Below are 21,748 nucleotides of genomic sequence, written 5' to 3' on the forward strand. Positions count from 1 at the left end.
CCATCTGGTGTGGTGGATTCCATCAAAAGAGAAGTACGGTCTCTTCTGAACAATGGCACTGATTTAACATTTTTCTACACAAAAAATCACCAAATAAACTAATGTCCACCTTGTTTATTTGCTAGTTAAATACAAACTCTGCATTGTAGCTGCATTAAAGTAAACACTCAAGTTACTAACAGTGCAACCAATACACAAAAATAAACTAAACTCTACCATATATATAAGATTAACAATATTGTTTGTATGCATTTACAATAATTCGGACTTTTTTTGTTTAAATGATTTCAAGTCAAATTGCATTTTCATTGAAGATTAAAATCGCTTTTTCGTGATATTTTTAAACTTTTTTTGAATTAATTAAAGTTTTAATTAAAATTAAATATTTTACCAAAAATATCTTATGAAAAATGTTAATTGTAATAATTTTTAATTAAACTCAACAATGTTTAATACAACATATATCCATTTAGTATCTATGTGACAGATATGTGCGAGGTTTCGTCTCATATCCTTCGACTTGCAATAGTCGCCAAGTCATTGTCTTCCACTCAGCTCCTTTTAATGGAACTTCCTTAATTCGTTTTTATTACATTTCCTTTTCGAAATTTTTCAAAATAATGCCTTTCGTATTTCAGAGATAATGTTTGCTGTTTTCGTATACTTTTTTTTTTGAGTTTAATTCCTTTTATCTTGAAGTGAACATACCATTTGACAAAGGCATTTACAGAAATTCATTTCGCAAATATAATAACTTTCATTTATTTTCCATTTTTTCCTTATTATTTCGATTACATTATCTTTTTCCTCTAGTATTTCAGAAATAAAAGTTTATTTGCCCAATGACTTTCATTTTAACCTCAAGTGATGACTTGATTAGGAAATACATTTTTTATGATTTTGGTAAACAATCAAGTAATGCTCGCGAACAGTGGAGCAAAACCATCAAAACTCAAACAAATTTTAAGCAGTTGAATTGTATGCAATTTAAAAAATAAAAGCTAGAAAAAATAGAAAATAATAAAGTAGAAAAGTAAAAATGTTTAAAGTCGTTAATAATTTGAGTTTAAGACAAAGTCATCTTAAACATCACTTAAACATCACATCACTTTTAACTGTTTGAGAAGTATAGGGGTCAAAGCGAAGAGGAAGTGTATATAGGAAAAAAATAATAATAATATATATAATAATGCTAAGTAATTAAAAAAACTCATAAAATGAAGTAATAATTTAAATTGCATTTATGCAAATTGATCGAGATTTCAATGTAATGCGTTAGACGATAAAAACAGCTGACATTTTCTACGCTGTATTTCAAAGTATTGTTCATTTTTCTTTTAATATAGATTTCCTATTTAAGTTATCGTATTAGATTAGTTTTCAACAAGTTTTGATAAGTTGCGATAGAAGAAAGGAGAATAAGGGTCAGTATCGATGTTGTTCCTAACTTGTATAGTTTAAAGCAAGGCTGTCCAGACCAGATAAGATCGCGGGCCGAAACAAATAGCTGAATAGGTTGGAGGACTGCAGAAATTAATACATACGTTCATAATTTTTTCGAAGAAAAATAAAAATATAGCGATAATGATAAATTTAGTTCTATTAATCCTTCATTAATTCATTTTTTACAATTCTATGTGGATTTAAGTTTTTTTAACCAGTTGTATAAAGAAATATGTACTAAAGTCTTTGTCAATTAAGTAAATTAACGTGTAGTGTAATAAATTATTTAAAATATTTTAATTCATTTATTTAGGATACCATAAAAATAAAATAATGTTCATCATGTATGACTATACAGTCCATGTAGGACCTAATCCTGTTTACGAACAGTTTTCCATTTTTCTCTGTTTCTTGCTTTTCTTTTCCAATTTCTTATATGTATTACTTCTATGTCCTGCTGCACACTTTCTTTCCATCGTTTTCTTGGTAGCCCTCTTCTTTTGCTGGTTCCTACTTCAAATAATGTTATGTCACTAAAATATAACAAAGAAAGGTTGACCTAATTGTAATAGACTGGAAAAATGTTGCGGACCGTACAAATATTAACCGCGGGCCACATGAAACCCGTGGGCTGTGCTTTGAACAGTTCTGATTTAGAGTATGGAATGGTTATAATATATATATTCGTAATTGTAAAATGGATGTGTAAATGATAAAAAAGTAGATTGTTTCACGAACGATGATCTTACTTAGAAATGAAGTTTGTTACTTTTAGTAAATAGAGGAAAAATTATGAAAGAGAAAAAATAAGGAAGAAATTAAAAAATTATGGACTTAAATCACATCTACAATGGTATTATTAAAAAATGTTTATATTATTATTTGAAAAAAAATTTATTAGAAGAATCATTTATTGGTTAATAAATGTCTCAAAATTATGTTATTACTATGATTTGTATACATCATAGGAACTTTGCAAGGAGATACATATCTGAAACATTTTTATTATAATTTTTAATATTATATTCTATACTTAATAGCTAATGTTTCTCATATCTTTTTTTTAGATGTGGAGAAATTTATAGGAAGTCAATCAATTAACTTTGTTCGTGAACTGAGACAAGAAAACAGTGACAGCTTTAACCTCGTCCGTCTGAATTATTTGGGAAATGATGTTCACATAGCCAACAGACTACAGAATCAGTTTAATTTTATGCGTTTTATCTCATCTATTAACCCAAACTCGCCAATTTTGCTAATGGGTAGTACACTCAGTGCGTTCTTCCCTTGACATTACCGACGAATATTGAAATTAATCACCTTTAGAATTATAATATAATTTTAGATTAATAATGTGTTTGTTTAGAATGGTTTGTAAAAAATATAACGAAATAAAGTTAATGAATAAGTTAGTAAATATTTTGACAAAAATGTTTGTTGTTGTACAATTATATATCATGTGTTTGGATATTTTTTAAATTTATACGAGGTAGATATATTATGAGTTCCCACGACTGATATAATAGCTAAATATAATTGTCAATGTAGAGAATATTAAGTCTAAAATATTTGGAATTTTTGGTAAATACAATTTTCAAACAAATCTCAGTATTTCCGTACTGGGACCAATTTATTTTTTAACGAAATCATCTAATCTATGTAAATAGTTCAATTAATTACAAAGAAAAATTTCTAGTACTTAATCTCTAAAATGCTATTCGACGTATTGTCGTTCCACTGCCAAGAAATTCCTTTCTACACTGAGTTTAACTTATAATAATGTGAAATATAAATTATTCTATTTATAGTGGCTTACATTAAGAGATAAATATAATAACAATAACCACAGTAATAACAACCAAAACAAATATTAAGTGGACGAAACTAAAATGAAATCTTTTTTTGAGGCAAAAGAACTTTATTAAGGAGTCGTAAATGTAATTCATTGAACGTTTATGATTAAAAAAAAAAATATCCTTCACTAGAATAAAATCGTATCTAAAAATTTATCAGCAATAAAAATCGGAAAGCAGACGAAATAACACGGAAGAGAAAAGAAGTCCTCAAACATTCCACCACGGATTATAGCAAATGGTAACGTAAATGTTATATACTTCAGGTGCAATGAATCGAAATACAGTGGAATTTAAAATAAATGTTAATAAAAATATTAGCACATAAAACTTTTCAAATGACATTGTAAAGTAGTGAAAATTGAGCCTGCGATAGCACTACCAATCTCAATATTCAGACGTTCGAAGTACTAATGAACAGATATTTATCTTATCCCGCAGTCTATACTATGCTAATAATTTCGAATTGTAATACTGGATTCACACGAGAGTTTTGTTTGTAATTTAAGCTGTCAAAAATTTTAATTTTACATTGAAAGCAACAACAATTGACAGCTAAAATTACAAACAAAACTCCCATGTAAATCCAGAATTAAAGCGAAAATTTAAAAATATTCGCTTTATTCGTTTTATATCATATTCCTTCTTGCTAACATATATATTCTCTTCATAAATATGTGAAGTTGTTATGGCATACATATTCTCTCGTTACTAATTTGCAATAACGTTAGAGATAATTTAAATATTATAAAGTGTTGGGAATTATTGATATAATAAAATTTTTTATTTATTTTCTTTAGTAATGAATTAAAAATGATTATAAATGTAAATTATTTATAAATGCCACAACGATCCTAGTCATTGTTCTCTCAAAGTCGCCACATACCCACCACGGGATCCTTCTAGATAACTACAATCATCAGTGAGTAGTGAACTAATGTGTGCAGCGAAACCGTCCTCACTAGCACATAACGTTACAAGTTAGAAGGAAGCCTCGGAGTTGGCCACCCTAGCAAACGCTATAAAGAATAAAGTCTCCTCCCGACAAACGAAAATCTCGCTCTACAATCCTCTTACCATTCCTGTCCTGCTATATAGTGCTGAAGCGTGGAAAAATAATTGTAATGAGAAGGCATTTAGAGTATTTTTCAGAAGATCTATAGTCTCGTAACATGTAAGAGTCGAGCGTAAAAATTAGTTAGCGTAATTACATCACACAGAATCGGTAAAAATGCTACAGAAGTATTTAAATTCTTATACACTGATGGAACATGCGGTAAGGGATCTATATTTTTGGTAGATAGACTATGTGAGCAATGATCTGCAAGCACTCTGCACTACCAACCAGCTATTATAAGCCAGTGTTGAAGTCAAGCTCACAGGAAGATGTTATTGGACTCGGCCAAGAAGGACTCACATCTGTAATTGCAAATGGATTTTTATTTAATGGCAAATTTTGTAAATATTTTTTTTTTGGCATTTATCATTTACTTTTTATTTTTTTAAAAATCAGAAAGATTATTTAAATAGGTTTTGCTGTAAAAAATGGTCAAAAATTTATATTTTAACGACTGCAATTCAATTTATTTTTATTATCACGGCGATTAAAAGTTGATGGTGTATAAAATAAAATAAATGCTATAAAGTAGTAAAATATTTTCTTTTCCGAATCTCAACTGCACAGGATGTTAGCTAGGTTTATAATTAGATAGGTTGATGCTCTTAATTGATCGTAAAAGACCATCTAAACAAAAGAAGACAATTATATAGAAAATTTGTTGAAATAATGTTTAACGTACCAGTCGCTTTGTCGGCATTATTTACGTTTCACTTTTGAGTTCCCAATTTTCTCATACTCCCACACAGTGTCATCTAAAGGGCACACGCTCCGTTCCTTGAGAAATCTGGAAACACAGTGGTAGTGAAAGGCATGACTACACTTCCCCCAGGCAACCTTACATTTCTCCTTTTTCTTAAGAATCTGACACTGGATACATTTCTTTGTCAGCTGATTTCGACAAAATGCACAACGTACATTTTTAATGTCACAGAGCCAAACTGGTGGTTCCTCTGGTTGAGTTTCAGCGCACGCATCAGATTTTCCGGAAGTATTTTTTACGCTACTTGAACAGCATGGTTGTTCATCGGAACAACACAAACCCTTGACAGTCTTATTGATTATTGTAGTGTTCGCACTTCGTCCAATATCCTCATCGCTCATTAAATCCTTTCTATCAATGTCGATTTGGGGACTTGGACATAATGGTTCATTGCAAAGTATTGTTTCTTTTCTATCAATATCAATTTCAAGCGTTGAACTACTACTAATGGATTTCTCATCACTGCTGTGTAGTTTGCTTGATGTTATATTCTTTTTCTGACTCGACATATTCTGAATAATATAATATACAGGTATACTAACGACGACTGATATGTAATCTAGTTAAGCTCAATTTCCTAAATTTTGACATTGAAATCGCCGAATTTCAAATATGTGCGAGATCCGAACGAGAAACCAAAATATTGAAACGCAGCTATGAACTTCTGTTTATTTTTAACTTGAAAAAGTTTTTATTGTAAAATTTTATTTTAATATAGAATAAAGAATTTCTATGCCGTGTTGATTATTCAAGAATTCACTATTTGGGACAAATACATTCGGTTTCAAGCCGAAGCTATTGCTGGTTAGATGTTAGAAAGTCATCGGAAGTTGCCTCAAAAGGATTCAATAATGTATTGTCTTGTGGAAAATATTTTACTGGTGTTGTACTTAACACCTAATAACGAGGTCTAAAAAATATATTACATTAAGAATTTGGTTTAAACCTCAATCACATGCAAATATTTTTTAGATTAATTTTTGGAACCACCAAATGTATAATCCTTTAGTAACAATATTATTATTATTTTTTTATTTATGAAACATATCTCTTATATTGACAGTTTGCTTTCAAAAACCTTATAAGATATAGCCTATTTGCGTTATGCAGCAGTTATTTAGGATGAATTATTAAACCTCATATCCACAGTACTTACTAGTAAAATTTTATTTAATTTTTTTTTTTATTGAAGAAAGACGCATTTATTTCAATTGAAAACACATCATGAGTAAAGACGTTCAGCCAAATCTAACTTTCTTCACTTCTTTTTAACTAAAAGTTTAAACGTGTGAAACTTTTTGGTCGACCTGGCATTCGTATAATAAGATTGAGAAGTGAGAGCATTTTAATAGACATCAAGTCAATGTTACTAGACCAATAGCAGTTCTTTCGAATGACAAGTTTACAGAAACTTATTTAGAGAAACCCACAAATCAGGCAATCCTTCCATTTAATATTGTAAAGATTATGCAAATTTTAATAAGAAGAGAATCACATATTTTTCTTGCAATTATCTAGTTTTGATAGATAAAGATTGTAAGAACTAATGTTTGGGTTATTAATTTCTTGACAGTCTTTTAGACGACTCATCAAGAAAAATAAAAAATCTGTTTATAGACAAGCTGTTGTCTATAGGATTTTCTTATGAAGAACGTAGTATTAAAACTGATAAATCAGTTTATTATTATCAGTTATTATTATTAATTTTTTAATTTTTTGACAGTCTTTTGGACTACTCATCCACAAAGATAAAAGATCTGTTTATAGACAAGCTGTTGTCTATAGAATTTTCTTACGAAGAACATAGTATTAAAACTGATGAATCAGTTTATTAATTATTATTAATTTATTAATTTTTTGACAGTCTTTTGGACTACTCATCCACAAAGATAAAAGATCTGTTTATAGACAAGCTGTTGTCTATAGAATTTTCGTACGAAGAACGTAGTATTAAAACTGATGAATCACTTATTGCGAGATGAGGCAGAATATCTGCTCATCGGTCCTTGCAACTTCTCAAACAATCGAACTTTTTTATTTGTTTGTACTTATTTAATATAATTTTAATTTAATTTTTATATAATTTTTAAATTATTTCTTTAATTTGTAATTTAACGTTATCAATAAATTAGTTGTTTAAGTATCAACTGTCATGAGTAGTGCAGAGGTGGTGATTAGAGGAAAAGCGTTATTTCTGGCCTTGACACTTGATTAACTTTGACTTTGATAAATACTTACTCGCAGTGTTGACAGACTGACTTGCTGGTTTTGATGTCCATCAAAAAAGTAAAACTCTGTTTGCTCTTCTTCTTTTTTTTGACATTTTAATATTTTAATTTTTAATTTCTACTATTTTTATGCACTGTGAAGCATAAAGAACGTTACTAAAATTTAATTGTGTGATTAAATGTTGTATGTTTGATAAAAAATTTTAAAAATTTATTTAAAATGTATACTCTTTTTATAGCTTGATATTATTAATATATTCAAAAATTATTAAAAAAAGTTTCAATTTAATCGAAAAACGTCAAATATATGTAATATGCAATTTCGCAGCTTGAAATACAAATCGGATATTCAATCGCAGCAAAACTAATTAATATCTCAGCGCTCCGAATTTAATTAATGTTGTTCATTCGCACTTGGTCAGTCAGCAAAAAAGCCTTTTAAAAGCCTTTTAAGCTTAAAAAATTGCATATTGCACACCAAATAAATTAATTTTAATATTTACACTGTAACACTGTAAAAGGGGAAATCCATTGCCATTTACAGTCAAAATAAGTGCCTAAAGCATCGCAAAAGCAGTTTGTGCAAAAAGCAAACTATTTCAGTTTTATTCCCTCTTTTACAGACAAAGATGATCCAAAAAAATTGAAAATATTCGCATAAAAACGCCTCAACTTATTTTCGGATGCCTTATGCACTTTCCTTGCAACTGCAAATATAATTTTTGATTATTCCAGAATCTCCCTGAGTCTATGAGTTCCGTTCAATTCGTGTCGTCAAAAACGAATTCATTTTGCATTTTTGGATCATTGCGAAATTTTTCACTGATGGACCTTAACGTTGCACTGTGCTGTGCTGAAAAATGGCAGAAACTGTGATACCATAAAATCGTGGTGGTCATGTTTTTCGCATTTTATACAAATAAAAACCATTTTTGAATATTGCCACAGTTTTCCTTTGAGCGTGTTAAAAACTGACTGGGGAGTTTGGGTGGAAGTCAACCATTAACTCACAGAGCATTTTATTACATTTTTATTACGCTTCACTTACGTTTCCCACATTGCCTTTGAATCTCGAGATTATTAATTCCACGAATGTACACAAATTTGATTTAATGATGAAAAATAATTTTTAAAAAAATTTAAAATATAATTCTATAATTTTTTTATATAAAAATATATTATTAACTCAATCATAAAAAGAAAAATGAAACACAAGTCATTGGTTAGACCCGTGCCCAAAAGTAACGAGCAGTTTGAATTTCTTCAAAAAGTATTTAGCTATTTTGTAATGTTTACTTCATTATCTTTCGAATAGACTCTCAATTATTATGGATAATACTCACCATAGATCTACGTTTGAGAAAAACTATTGCAACGCCATTCTAGATATGGTGTTATACTCGCTCACTTTTATTTCATTTATTATATTAATTTGAATGAGATTAAATGATTAACTTGTACTGCGTTGTGGGTCACAGACACATTAATGGCAACTGCAATCCTCATGAATTTGACTGTACTGCGGTATAGCTTGCTATACACTGTAGGTGTGAACATCCCAACAGTTACACTCAAACTAGCTGTACGAAATATCTAAAAAAAACGAATCGAAGATGCCATGAAGAGCACACTTACGATATGGCCCACCCACAAAGTAAAGAGAACTGAACTAATTATGCTAGATGCTACTATCCAATTGCGGTTATGTAAGGATACTGTCTCATAAAAAGGAATTTCGACCTATAAGGGGCTCATTCCAACAAGAGCACACTTGTGGCATAGCCTACCTATAATCAAAGAGAACTGATCAGCTAATTACACTAGCTTACAAATAATTCAAAGTTTTGTTTTCCAAAGACGAGACCTATATTTCCAATGGGGAAATTTTCTGTAAAATTCGAAAATCACAACGTATTTTTTTGCCCTGTGTACTATTTTCGAGTTATTTGCGAAAAACCGTTATTTAGACTTTTCTTAAAACATCACCCTGCATATGTTCCCATAACTTTTTTTTTTGTGAAGTTTCATCATAGTGTGTGTGTGAGTTACTGTCTCATAAATGGACATATCAATCGATTAATCCCTTCTTCTAACAATTTGTGTGACTCATAAATTTAATTTTTAGATAAAAATTAATTTTTAAAAAAGTTATAATTTTACTAAACAAAAATATATAATTCAAAATTGTGTACTGATATCTTAGTTAAATATATCATTATATATATAACAAATATAAGTGATGCGCCGTTTCGTTATAAGACGCTTCACTTTCCGCAAAAAAAGAAATTAACATTCAAAAACAAACAGAAATTGTTTGTGTATTCCATCCTCTTCAGAGTAGTTAACTTTTGATCTTATGCACTTATTCCGCCAATCATTCCTTCACTTTTTTTGTTCAGTAGGCATATATCCTCTTCTGGCTAACCGTAAATTCCTAAAACATCTGTCCAATATCTTCAAAATAAACATTGCTTGCTTCATTAGTACGTTAAAGTGGTTTTCCGGTTCGATCTTAGACAGTCAAATAGGATAATGGGATCTTTGAGTATCTTTTTGGGAAGTATAAAAAATTGTGGAGTGCCATGTTAAGGTATTATAGTGATTTTATGTTTTAGTGCCAATTGTTGGATATAAAAAAATTTTGAACTGTGAAAACAAAGTTAAATATTACAAATAAGACGGAAAGCAACAACAATAACAGCTTAGAACTCTAATAATATAATATGCCAAGCAACTGAACAAACGAACGATATGTATATTTCAGAGAACTGGAACTCGAATATTTTAGTTATACTTTCCAGAGCTTGTTTATTTCGATTCATTAGATTTTGCCTAACTGATCTTATTATTATGACCATTATTTCTATCTTTCTCAATTGCTTTAACTGCCGATGTCAAGTTCGTTAAGTCAGGAGTTAGTAATAAAATCATATGAAGGTCAAGTCTCTTAGTATGTTTATACCAATTTCGCTTCTAGTAGTCGAAATGTAGGTAAGTAAATATTCACAGCACATCAGTGAAACATGAAGTAAGGTTATATTAAACGATTGTTACTTGTTAAGGCAAAAATATATTTATTAAATGAAAGGATGAAAGACTTGTTTGTGTATCTTTCTAATATGAAAGATATTATGATCTATATGAAATATTTCAAATATTAATTATATGTGAAAGATATAATCAATATTTGAAATATTTTAAGTTCTCTTACTCAAAAATGAGTTGTATTAAAAAATAAATAAATTTTGTTTAAAATTTTTTTTGAAATTAAATATATTAAATATTATTATTTCACAGCCAAAAACTAAAAGTAAGCGCAAGTATTTAATTATTTACCATATCGCATACAGAATATGCTACGAATATTTCCCATATTTCCCTATTTAATATTTAATATTCCTTCATTTACTTATCAAAGGATTACAATTGAGTATAGCAGATGAATAATTCGTTATATTTGCCATACCTGCGTGCAAGGAATACATAAGCCGAGAAAGACTAGCCACAATGGAGCAGATTAATTCGAAAGTTAAATGAAAATACGTGATTTCATTCCATACATATTTCTCCTTTATATGGTTACCCATTTATGCATGAACATATTCTTCCAATCAAAACGATAATACCAATTGCAAGGACTGCGTGCATTCACCAGCAAATAACAATAAAAGTAACAGCTTTTTTAAGAAAACTGCCATCGCAGCAATGGATCCTGAATTTCACGAAAGCGAAGGACCAAGCTGTGGATGAATGCAGAATACGAATGCAGTTATGGTTCCTTTGTTGGACAACCTGCGGACAAATGCAATACTAAAGTAGCATGCAGCCGGTGGTCAAGTACCAGGAAAACAAAAAAAATTCTTTGTTTTGAAATGGTAAGATGCCTTATGTACAGTTTGGTACCAGTAAAAATCAAAGTCTGTTATTAGGTATAGGCATAGGTGATCGCTATTAGGGAAGCTATAGTTTGTTTGAAAATGGATGCTATATTCAAAAAGAATGTATAAATACTATTAAAAAATCAAGCTGCTTTAAATACCTTGAATTTAGTCTAGTTCACATCTACGACGGTTTTTGACTGCTACGCATTTCTAAAAGGATTTGTCGAAATGGATGCTACATTCAAAAATAATACATAAATACTATCAGATAGTCTAGCTGCTCCTGAGATAAGGTATGCCTGTCGTAGTAGGCGATTAAAATACTTTTTCCAACACCCAACACTGTTTGAAGTATATAAGTGGTAGTAAGTGAGTTTCATTTGCAGCGGATGACCGAAAGTGTGAATTTGGTGTCACGGGAATCATGGCCCACAGCTTTGGCTGTCCTAAGCAATAAGAGGTTAGCTTCTTTAGTGTGAATATTGTGGTAACTATGGTTGAAACCTAAAATTATACGGATAGAATAACTGAATTTATTGTTTTCGTTCGATATGAAGTTGCATTTAACTAGTGAGTGTTGTGCCTCAAAGAACTGTCAAGGTGCTTGATTGTTCTGGGTTCTCTTCGTGGGGATAACTATATCTCCAAATGTATAGCTTTAATTGGTATTGGCGGAATTTCTTGGAATTTCACTAAGATTCTTTTATCGTATGTTAAGAGCACTGTGGTGTTGTGCCTCAATAATTTTATACGCCCTTTACGAATGTGATCGTTAAGTGAACGATGTTCACGTTTAAATTCGTTATGTTACCTTATCACAGTTAGGGAGGAAAGTGCTATTGGAGGTAAGCTTAGTGATACACTCTTGTTTTGCTAGTCCATATATAAAATTGAAATAAATTACAGCAAAATTATTTTCATGAACTAATCATGGGAGTTCGTTAGACAGAACTCCTAAATGTTGGAACGTTATGGGTACTATAGTGCTAAAAAGTGTGAAACTTTGGAATGAAAATATCAACTGATATGTATCAATATAAATATTTGTTCCAATCATCATTATTAATTGTAATTGTAATACAAACTTCGAAAGATGATTTGAGTTATTAAATACGAATTGATTATATATCTTTTTTACCAATAATAATATTAGGACTTAAATATTAGTAAATACTTTTCGAAAACATGCGACCCTTATCACAATAATGTTTTAATCCATGCGAAAGGCCGTCATCATGGCAAAATTAAACAATTGAGAAAACAGCACTTATTCCAATAAAGACTGCCGCGCGTATGGCTGCGGTTAACCAAACAAACATTATATGAAGCAGCGAATTTATTTTTGTGAAATCACGCATTTGGAGGAAAAAGGAAAATGGAGACCGGTAAGAATGGACGTAGACCGCATAGAGGCGGAAATGCAACATATGCTCTGACTATCAACCGATATTAATATATAAAAATGCGCAGAAATGTATAAAATTCATTTGTATTGTTATTTAATAAAGCAAACAAGCACATACAATCTCAATTACTCCTGCGAAATGAAAAAACTTCGCATCTGGATGCACTCGAGAAATTTCAATGGATTTACGGTTGCGAATTTCTTTGCGAATATTATATGAATTGCTCGATGGCAGCGATGCTGTGGATGGCAGCCATTACAGATCCCGCTGTGTTCTCTTCATATCAATTCAAATGATGTCCTTGCACTTAAATTAAATTTGACTGAATCCGCTTTTTCACTGTGGCACTTAAACAACATTCCACATATCGATTTACTTTTATTTAAATTTTTTTACCTTTTTAAATAAACTTTTTCTACCGCAAATATTATTTGGTAATAAAAACAAAAATGCAATGTTAAAAAACCAGTAAAGGAAAAATATTTATGAAAGTATTTTTTACCATATTTACTTGTGGCGCAAATGATAAAAAAATATCTCTCCCGAACTGCACTCGAAAAACATTAATAAACTTTTTGCGTAGCGAGTACTTTTACTCGTCGAAATTGTGTGCATGAAATGCAGTGGCGAGTGCATAAAGCAAAGTTCATTTGAATTGCTGTGGACTCGAGTCCCGGTTGCAAATGTGAAGTAAAATAATCCTTCTCTAATGTAAGCCGTAATGTAAACCACTGTATTTTTCGCTGGGTAAGTGCCGACAGTTATTCTGAAGTACAGATGCAACTCCTCTGGGCATCCTCATATTAACTTAAATGCAGCACAGTTTTGAATCCGTTTTATCTTTTTGCACACAGACAATTATTTTTGTTTAAAAAATGCAAGTTAATGAACAAATATGCACAAAAAACCGAGTAATCTAAAATGATTTTAAATGAAATTTCATTTCGAGTACACCTTTTGCCAGCTTTTGTACATTTCCACTAAACTCGGGCTATTTTCACTTAACACATTTAAGGAAAACCAATTACCGTGAATACAAAAAAAAACATATATACAAAATTAACACTTATTTATCAATGGATAAAGGAAAAAATATTTTATTAAACAAAACTTTGTGCTTTTATTCATTTTTTCTTACAGCATTTTATAAATATTGTATAGCAAATATTAAAGCAGATACTTCATATCTACATATATTCAAATGAATATATTATAAAACGATCAATTTTTTAATACATACCTATGTATACGCCTAACCCTCGTATAGGTTTCGGCGATCGAAGTAACATTACCTATTAAAGCGACTATATCTTCTAGTGTGAAATCCATTCACTCTAGCTCGATGTGGACATAAAAATAAGTTGTATGCTTTACGAATGTGATCTTCCGTTATATTGGCCCATTCCTGAACAATTACTTTCTTCAGCGTATACATACTGCATACTAGCATATCGTTTAGTCCTCAGTTTGCTCTCCAAAATGGTGCAGATGGAATAGTTCATCGGATTTGCACCTGGCGAATTCGAAACCCATTGTGTAAACGAAATGAAATGTGGAACATGATTTTTTAACTATTCTTGACTTACAAGAAACGGTGCCGAGTTGGTGTATTGTTGGAAGCCCATGATCTACGATCGAAATGTTTGCGTGTCCACAGCTCTAAAGCAACTTCCAAAATATTTTCCCAAAAATAAATCGCGTTGACATTGACACACGGTTCGATGAAAACGATTGAAGAACGTCATAGCTGCCAATACCATTACTTGAGATGGAAAATTACTTCGGGTGGCCATTCGTAGAGTTAAATGACAGTGAACGGCAGTGCGTTCAGTTAAGTAAATACGATCATTTTGAGTAGTTAGAGTTCATGAACCGTTCAATTGGGAAATTTTTTTCATCAGAGAACACAATTTTTGGAAATTCGGCTTTTCTCTTTCAATTCTAACTTTTTGTTGTTTTGATGTATTATGTTGTATCTTTTGGAACCTATAAGACACAATCTTGTTTCCTTGAACTCATTTTGGAATATGGGTCGTATGCTTCACTGGGATATTTTCAGTTAATTGGTTATTTAATTACCACTACGACGTGGATTTTGTCGAGCTTTCACTTTCCGAACTATTTCAGGTGATACTGATGTTTTTATCGTCCACCCCCATAGTTTGGCGACGATGTCTGTACTATTATAACGATTTATAATACAATACGCAAACATTTTATTCACTTTAAGATGTTTGAGCTCATGAACAAAAGCTGGTTCGTTTAATATCAGTGATTAACTTAACAGCTCTCTCTGCTAGATCATTTAGAACTGTCAGGTTTTTATAAGGCCAGAAGAATAATCACCACTTTCACCACATGCTGATGGATCGTACTTTAAAAAATCAGAGTAAATTTCCAACCGAAGTAAAAATCAGTCTCCAGTTTCCCTGACGATGACTATGAAAGATAGTCAAAATATTGAAAAATATCTTAATAAAATAATTTGTTTTAAATATAAATAATAAGTTATAGTTTTTTTATTTTTATTTAAATTAACAATTGCTCTTTAGGTAAGTTAAGTTTAATATATAGGATTTTTACTGAAGCTGCTTGTCTCTTATAACGAATTGATTGAAATTAAAAATAGGTATATATATATATATATATAATTAGAGTATATGAAAATCCGTCTGTCCGTCCTTATGAGTTTGTTTATTGTATATATTTTATATAATATTTAAATCATAGTTTACGTTTAATATTAAAATTAAATGTACGATTGAAATATGAGTTTGCAATCAAAGATAGTCGAATATTCCAACTAAACACTAAATTTAAATCCAACTAATCACTAAATTTAAATGTATGTGCCGCATAATCAAATACGTACGACAGGTTCCCAGCTCATAAACAGGTTCCAAACTTAGACTTCTTAACTATAGTAATAATAATATATTCATATACTAATGGCATAGTATATTCAAGACAATATACCTATGTAGTTAAAAAAGATTAAAAATATTATATTCTATTAATGTTGATGTGTTAGCTATTATTTTAATAATAAATATTATATATGTTAATATTTTAGGTGTTAAGCAATAATTATTTAATACTATTTTCTCAAATCATATATTTTTGATAACAAAAACAATTTCTATTAATTTAAACAATGTTCAGTTTTCGCGAACGCAATCAGTCATTTTTTAGCCAAAACCAATATTCTTTTACTATAGCTTTCCGATGTGATCTGTAAAAACCGAGCTTAACTGCTTTTTATAATTTATATTCAAGGTAAAGTTTTATATCTGCAGAAAAATATTGCAGCAATCAGAACGATAATCATCTGACTGAACAACATCAGCACCAGATTTCCAACCCAGATCTTTAAATGACACCAACCGCTATCTTAAATAAATATATTACCTTCAATTTTAATCAATTCCGAGTACTTTTAAAATTTTTTACTTCTACCGTATTGAAATCTGGCAACAGATATTCGTTTCACTAGTTTAGTAGTGCAGAAGTGCCATTTAACAGCACATAATCTAAGAATCCCAGCAAACAAGATTTTACATTTCTCGCTGTGAGACTCGGTTGCACCATAGTTCGTCAAGTTGAACTCATTCTTGATTAATACTGCATCGGTTCGATATAAAATTATTACCAGACTTTGCAAAAGCCGAGGGACTTTCTTTAGTCTAAGGATTAGATTGATCTATTAGATTAGATCAGATTTTATCTATTTTTAAGGGCATCACCATGACTTCAATGTGTTTTATTTCACTTTTTTTTTAATCTGAAACAATTAGTACTATTTTCAACTCTTTCCAACAAATTATATTCGTTATATTATTTTAGATGAAGATGAAGAGGAAGTAAAATCTATTAACCACTTCCTATAACTCTGTCCAGAAGTGCAGACAAGGTGATTTCAATGTCTAGGAGATCATTTTTTTACTGGTTTGATAAAAATAACGAAACCAAACCTATCGGATCTGCAAAACCAAATGGTTTAACAAGGATAACAAAGGTTAGCAACTCGCCTCTCCCGGCATAATTTTTGAGGGCATCACAATAGGCAATATATGTCACCGAGTGGAAGTGCTGACAACTGTCAGCAAGCGCCTTCTGAATAACCCATATTATTTTAAAACTCAGATGGAATGACAGACATTTTCTTAAAAATTGACATTTATAAACATTGCGGGTAATTGCAAATTTTTTGTCTGAAGCACAAGATATGATTCGAATAAATAAAAAACATCAGTATAAAAAATATATTTAAATTTAATTAACTTTATTATGTTTTTTATTTTGGAATTTTAAAATAATCTAGCTTTGCTAGAGATTTGATGGAGTCACGTATCATTGCAACCATATCTACCTAACCATTTAACTAGAATGAAATACCTTAAGATATCTTATGATACAATGAGATATGAATTGTTACTAACATATATATCTCATATAATATATCTCACATATCTCTCACATATATCTCACAATAATGATGATATTGATTGCTTTTCCTTGTTGTGATTACCTTGGAATGAAAATAACTCAGCCGTGTTCAGTTCACAATTGACTTACTTTTATAAATAAAAACTGTTTTATTCATAACTAATTATTTTATAATTATTTGCTCATATTTAAAAATTTTACCTAAACTTTAGTAAATGTTTAAAATTTTACTTCACCTCGCCTTCCTCTGCATTGCTGTCAATCACAATTGGTGCTGATGAAACAATTAAAATGGTTAAAATACACGATTTCGAATTTTTCTATTTTTAACCCTTAATTACAGGCAAAGATAATTTAAATTGATAACCAAAAAATAAAAGCCACTTAACCACTACACACCCATGCGCCCCCGAAATCGCTTAATATCGAAATGGCAGTTAACAATGAGCATCGCTTTCGAAATGACAGTAAACAAACTCATTTCTGTGTAAAACAAATTAAATGAAACTGAACGCCGCAACACGGACGACGCTGCTACTGATGACATTCACGATTTTCGGAGGATTTAAAATGAGTACAATTTCGTGGGCGGCACTGGCCTGTTTGCCACGTGTAGGCATGTCATCGGGCAAACCGCTTTTCTGGTCATTTTTCGGCCAGAGCGGTGACACGGACGGTAGTAACGATGGTGATGGCACTGGTGCCAGAAGGAAGAACGGCTACGACAAGGAGACTGAGGAGCACGCACAATGGACAACAGTAAATGTCGCAATGTTGAATTGGAACACATAAACTAGTTTGTTGTTATACCATAGCTTATTTACCATTTAAGAGCGATTGGATTCAAAAGCATAAATACGAATTAGAAACGCACAATGTCAGTACCGTGGACGGGTATCATTTGACATTGCAGCGCATGCCGAGGCCAGGATGTCGTCCGGTGTTATTGGTGCACGGTTTGTTGACATCATCACTTAGTTGGGTAATAATGGGACCCGGCAAGAGCTTAGGTTAGTTAAGATTACCGCATATAGCATAGAACACATAGAGCACACATCACATAGCATAGACAATGCATAGCACATATACTATACATATGCGAGCATACATACCTATACATATGCAATTGAAAGGCGTGCCAACTGCACCTTCCATGCAATTCATTACGATTTGAATGGGTAATGACTGCTCATAATTTGCTTCCTTTTTGCATATAGCATTCCTGTTGTTTGAAAAGAGCTACGATGTTTGGTTAGCAAATCTACGTGGCAGCATTTATGGACGCAATCATACGCGTCTTACCGTTAAGGATGCCGATTTCTGGAGCTTCAGTTTTCATGAAATGGGCGCTTATGATTTGCCTGCCATTATTGACCATGTACGCAATGAGTCGTCATTTCATCAAGTGTTGCTAATTGGACACTCTCAGGTTTGATTAGAGTTCTCAAAACAAATCAAATAAACCAACATACTGACACTAACACACATACTAACACAATACCATGCTCACACGTACTCAAGTGACACACTCACAGCACTTTAAACACTTTTCAGGCTCTGAATGCATTTCTAGTGTTGTGTACTCTGCAACCGGAATACAATGAACGGATTTTATTTATGCAAGCCTTGGCCCCAATTTTGGAATTGCGAAACTTCACCAAATTTAATAATGACGATGTGAGGAGAATCTCAAAATTTCTAAAGGTAATCAAGAAAATCTGTTGCACCTGTTCGTATGTGTTATTGAATATGACATTTTCGTGATTTATTTTAAATTCTTTTGAAATAATGTTATTTCGTTTGAAATTGTATATAAATTAAGGCAAAAATAAAATCACAATCATATGAAGTATTTCCGGAAGGATATTTGCAACAGAAATGTGTGAAATCGAATGCAGATGCACGCAAAGAGTGTTCTGAGGTGCAAAAAAAATTTCTAGGAAGTGGACAATACAATAGAGTGAGTATATATTTGTAAATTTTCAGTCTGAAGGTTAGTTTCAAATAAAACAAAGTGTGATTACAATATTAGTACTTTGTACTGAGAGTGACCTCTTACCACATTAAATAGAAGCTATCCCTGTTTGTTCTTTTGAAATGAACAAATATCTTGTTGAACTTACTCTATGATTCAATCTTGACCTCTTGTTAAAAATATTGTAGTCTCGGAAATCGGAAGAAAGGCGCAGGTCTAATGCATCAGACAGGCACAGCATTACAGTGATGTTATGTTATACGATGAACTATTGGATCTATTGTGTCCCTTAGTCAGATTAGAGTGTTTTTCCAAATCCGATTTCTTAAATGAAAAACAGTATAAAGCCAATCTTTCCTAATCTTGGATTCTTATGATCAATGAAATACCCAGCAGCTTGATGCACAAGCGAAAGAAACACTCCCGGGCACTCCCCAAGCACATGGTATGCAGTGTCTGTCTTTTCTCTATCTGCAGTCTGAGTTGGATTAAGTTCTTTATTTCGACAGGTATCTAAATCTATGTAAGTTGTTCTTCTTAAAAGAGACACCGTGCATGTGAGGCTTCGTATTTTTATATTTTTTATTAGTCTTTCAGATTGGGTATACGAACAGTGTTAATTAATTTTAGTTGATTTTAATTAATTAAAATATGTAGCATTTTTAATTCTCAAGACTATAACTTCAACTTAAACATAACAAATTAAATAATTTTAGTTAATTAAAATACATAAGAAGTAAAATTCTATTCATTTTGTACATTTAGTCTCTGGAACCCATTATTTATGGCAAGCTTATACAAGGAGGTTCCTTAAAGGAAATACAACACCTACAGCAAATATGGAAGTCAGGAGATTTTGTTAGCTTTGACTACGGAGCTGAAGGAAATCTCAACTACTACAACACCGTCAACCCTATTATTTACGATTTGAAGAAATTAACAGTACCCCTTGTGCTGTACTTTGGGGACACCGATGCCTTCGCTACACCTGGCGGAGTACACCGGATCTACTCGCGCCTGCTAAGCACAGTAATTGGCGTTTATCATATCTCAGCGCAGAAATTTAATCATTTGGATTTTTTATGCGCAAGCGACGTGAAGAGTTTAGTGAACAATAAACTAATTGAGACAATGGAAAATTATTTGACAGCCAAGCTCAAGTACATAATTGAATAATTGAAAAAAGAAGACGAGATGGAAGGGAATAAATATAATTTGAAACAAAATGCTAAAGTGTTTAATTAAATTAAATTTAATTAAATTTGATGTCTTAAATACGCAAACAAGCTATTGATAATGTACCTCCATGTTTCGGGACCCAAAAACAAAAACGGTAGAAGAAAGCAGAAGACAGAGGGCAGAAGAAACGGTTGCATAATTTTTAACTCGGTCATTAAAAACTTTTACTTTCAATCCAACCGAACAAAAAAAAAGGTTGTTAAACTATTTCAGTAGCCCCAATTTTTATGAGCAATTTTTTTCCGCCTTTGCTTTGTTTGGTCAGAAACAAACAAAACTCGTCTTTTAACGCTCAACAACTTCATTTTTCTTTTCTTATTTGTCATTTTTCCTTCTTTCTCTTCTGTCTTCTGTTAAATTTTCGTTTTGTCTCGTTAATTGGGGTCACATTCATTTACATAAATTGTCTTAACCACCGCGGACGCTACTGCGGCCTCACAACGCGCTCTATGGCTGCTTTCTCAACAACTTATTGTCTTTACTTCTGTCAACCGTCCGCCTGTCAAACGTTTATTTTTTCTTTTTTTTTTTTACATATAATACATTTTCGTCATTTCTCTTCGCTAGGCTGTTTTGGGTTTACTTATTTGTTTTTGTTTTTAATTTAACACCTTTTTAGCTTTGATAACGTTTCTGAAGGCCCAACGCACAACAATGAATTATCTTTTATTCAACAATTACGGCAAGTGACGAAAGTACAAAACATTTTTCATTTCTTTTTTTAATGAAACAAATGCCTTCACTAATTGCTACAAAAAAGTTATAAGAAATAAACAACAACAATCAGATCCCCCAGGCCACCTAAGTTATGTCACACATCAAGAACTGGGTTAAGATAAAGTAAGCACTTCTTCGCCGGCGCTACAATTTATATAATTGGTCGTTTCGATGATATAGAAATGATAGTCATTACTTTGGTAACTGTAAACATGTACCGAATCCACAGTTTTTAACGTTCTTACCTTATGTTAAGGCTTAACTCAATAGTGCTCTTAACACACGTATAAGTATATTCCAAGAAATTCCGCCGATACCAATTCCAGCTGAAGATTTGAACATGGGTTCCTCATTGTTTGAAAACGAGAGCAATTCAATACATCTACTTACCCTGTACCCGGTTGGAAAATGCAACCCTAAATCAATTAAAAGTACATTAATGCAGTTGTTCTGTCGGTTTTAACCACAGCCACTATGATACTCCTATTAAAAAGGCTAACCTCTATTGGTCAGATAAGCTATTGTGGGTCCTCACCGTCGTGGTACCGAATTTACTCTATCGGTTGGATGATGGTCTTCTGTTTAGTTTGGGTCTGTTGCAGCACAAAAGATCAACAAAAGTCGCAGTGCTCTGCTCTGTTGGGAGCTGGTACTCTGTTCATTTCTATTTCTATGTAACA

At 31.5% G+C, this 21,748-nt stretch overlaps 2 protein-coding genes across 2 annotated transcripts; one reads left to right on the plus strand and one right to left on the minus strand.

Annotated features, from left to right (window-relative positions):
• Positions 1–4,852: 4,852 nt before the first annotated feature.
• LOC119689652 (RING-box protein 1b-like) lies at positions 4,853–5,863 on the minus strand. The gene is made up of 2 exons (XM_038104526.1): positions 5,096–5,863; positions 4,853–5,040 (listed from the first exon to the last, which is right to left on the minus strand). Exon 1 carries the CDS (start codon positions 5,683–5,685, stop codon positions 5,113–5,115), a length of 573 nt encoding a protein of 190 aa, XP_037960454.1. The 5' UTR covers positions 5,686–5,863; the 3' UTR covers positions 4,853–5,040; positions 5,096–5,112.
• An 11,844-nt stretch (positions 5,864–17,707) lies between these two features.
• Positions 17,708–20,288, plus strand: LOC119688300 (lipase 1). The gene is made up of 6 exons (XM_038102979.1): positions 17,708–17,896; positions 17,970–18,147; positions 18,355–18,566; positions 18,692–18,841; positions 18,960–19,097; positions 19,878–20,288. The coding sequence occupies exons 1-6, from the start codon at positions 17,708–17,710 to the stop codon at positions 20,286–20,288; spliced, it is 1,278 nt and encodes a 425-aa protein (XP_037958907.1).
• The last annotated feature ends 1,460 nt before the right edge of the window (positions 20,289–21,748 follow it).

This window comes from Teleopsis dalmanni, chromosome X (assembly GCF_002237135.1).
Source record: "Teleopsis dalmanni isolate 2A chromosome X, ASM223713v2, whole genome shotgun sequence".
Lineage (NCBI taxonomy): Eukaryota > Metazoa > Arthropoda > Insecta > Diptera > Diopsidae > Teleopsis > Teleopsis dalmanni.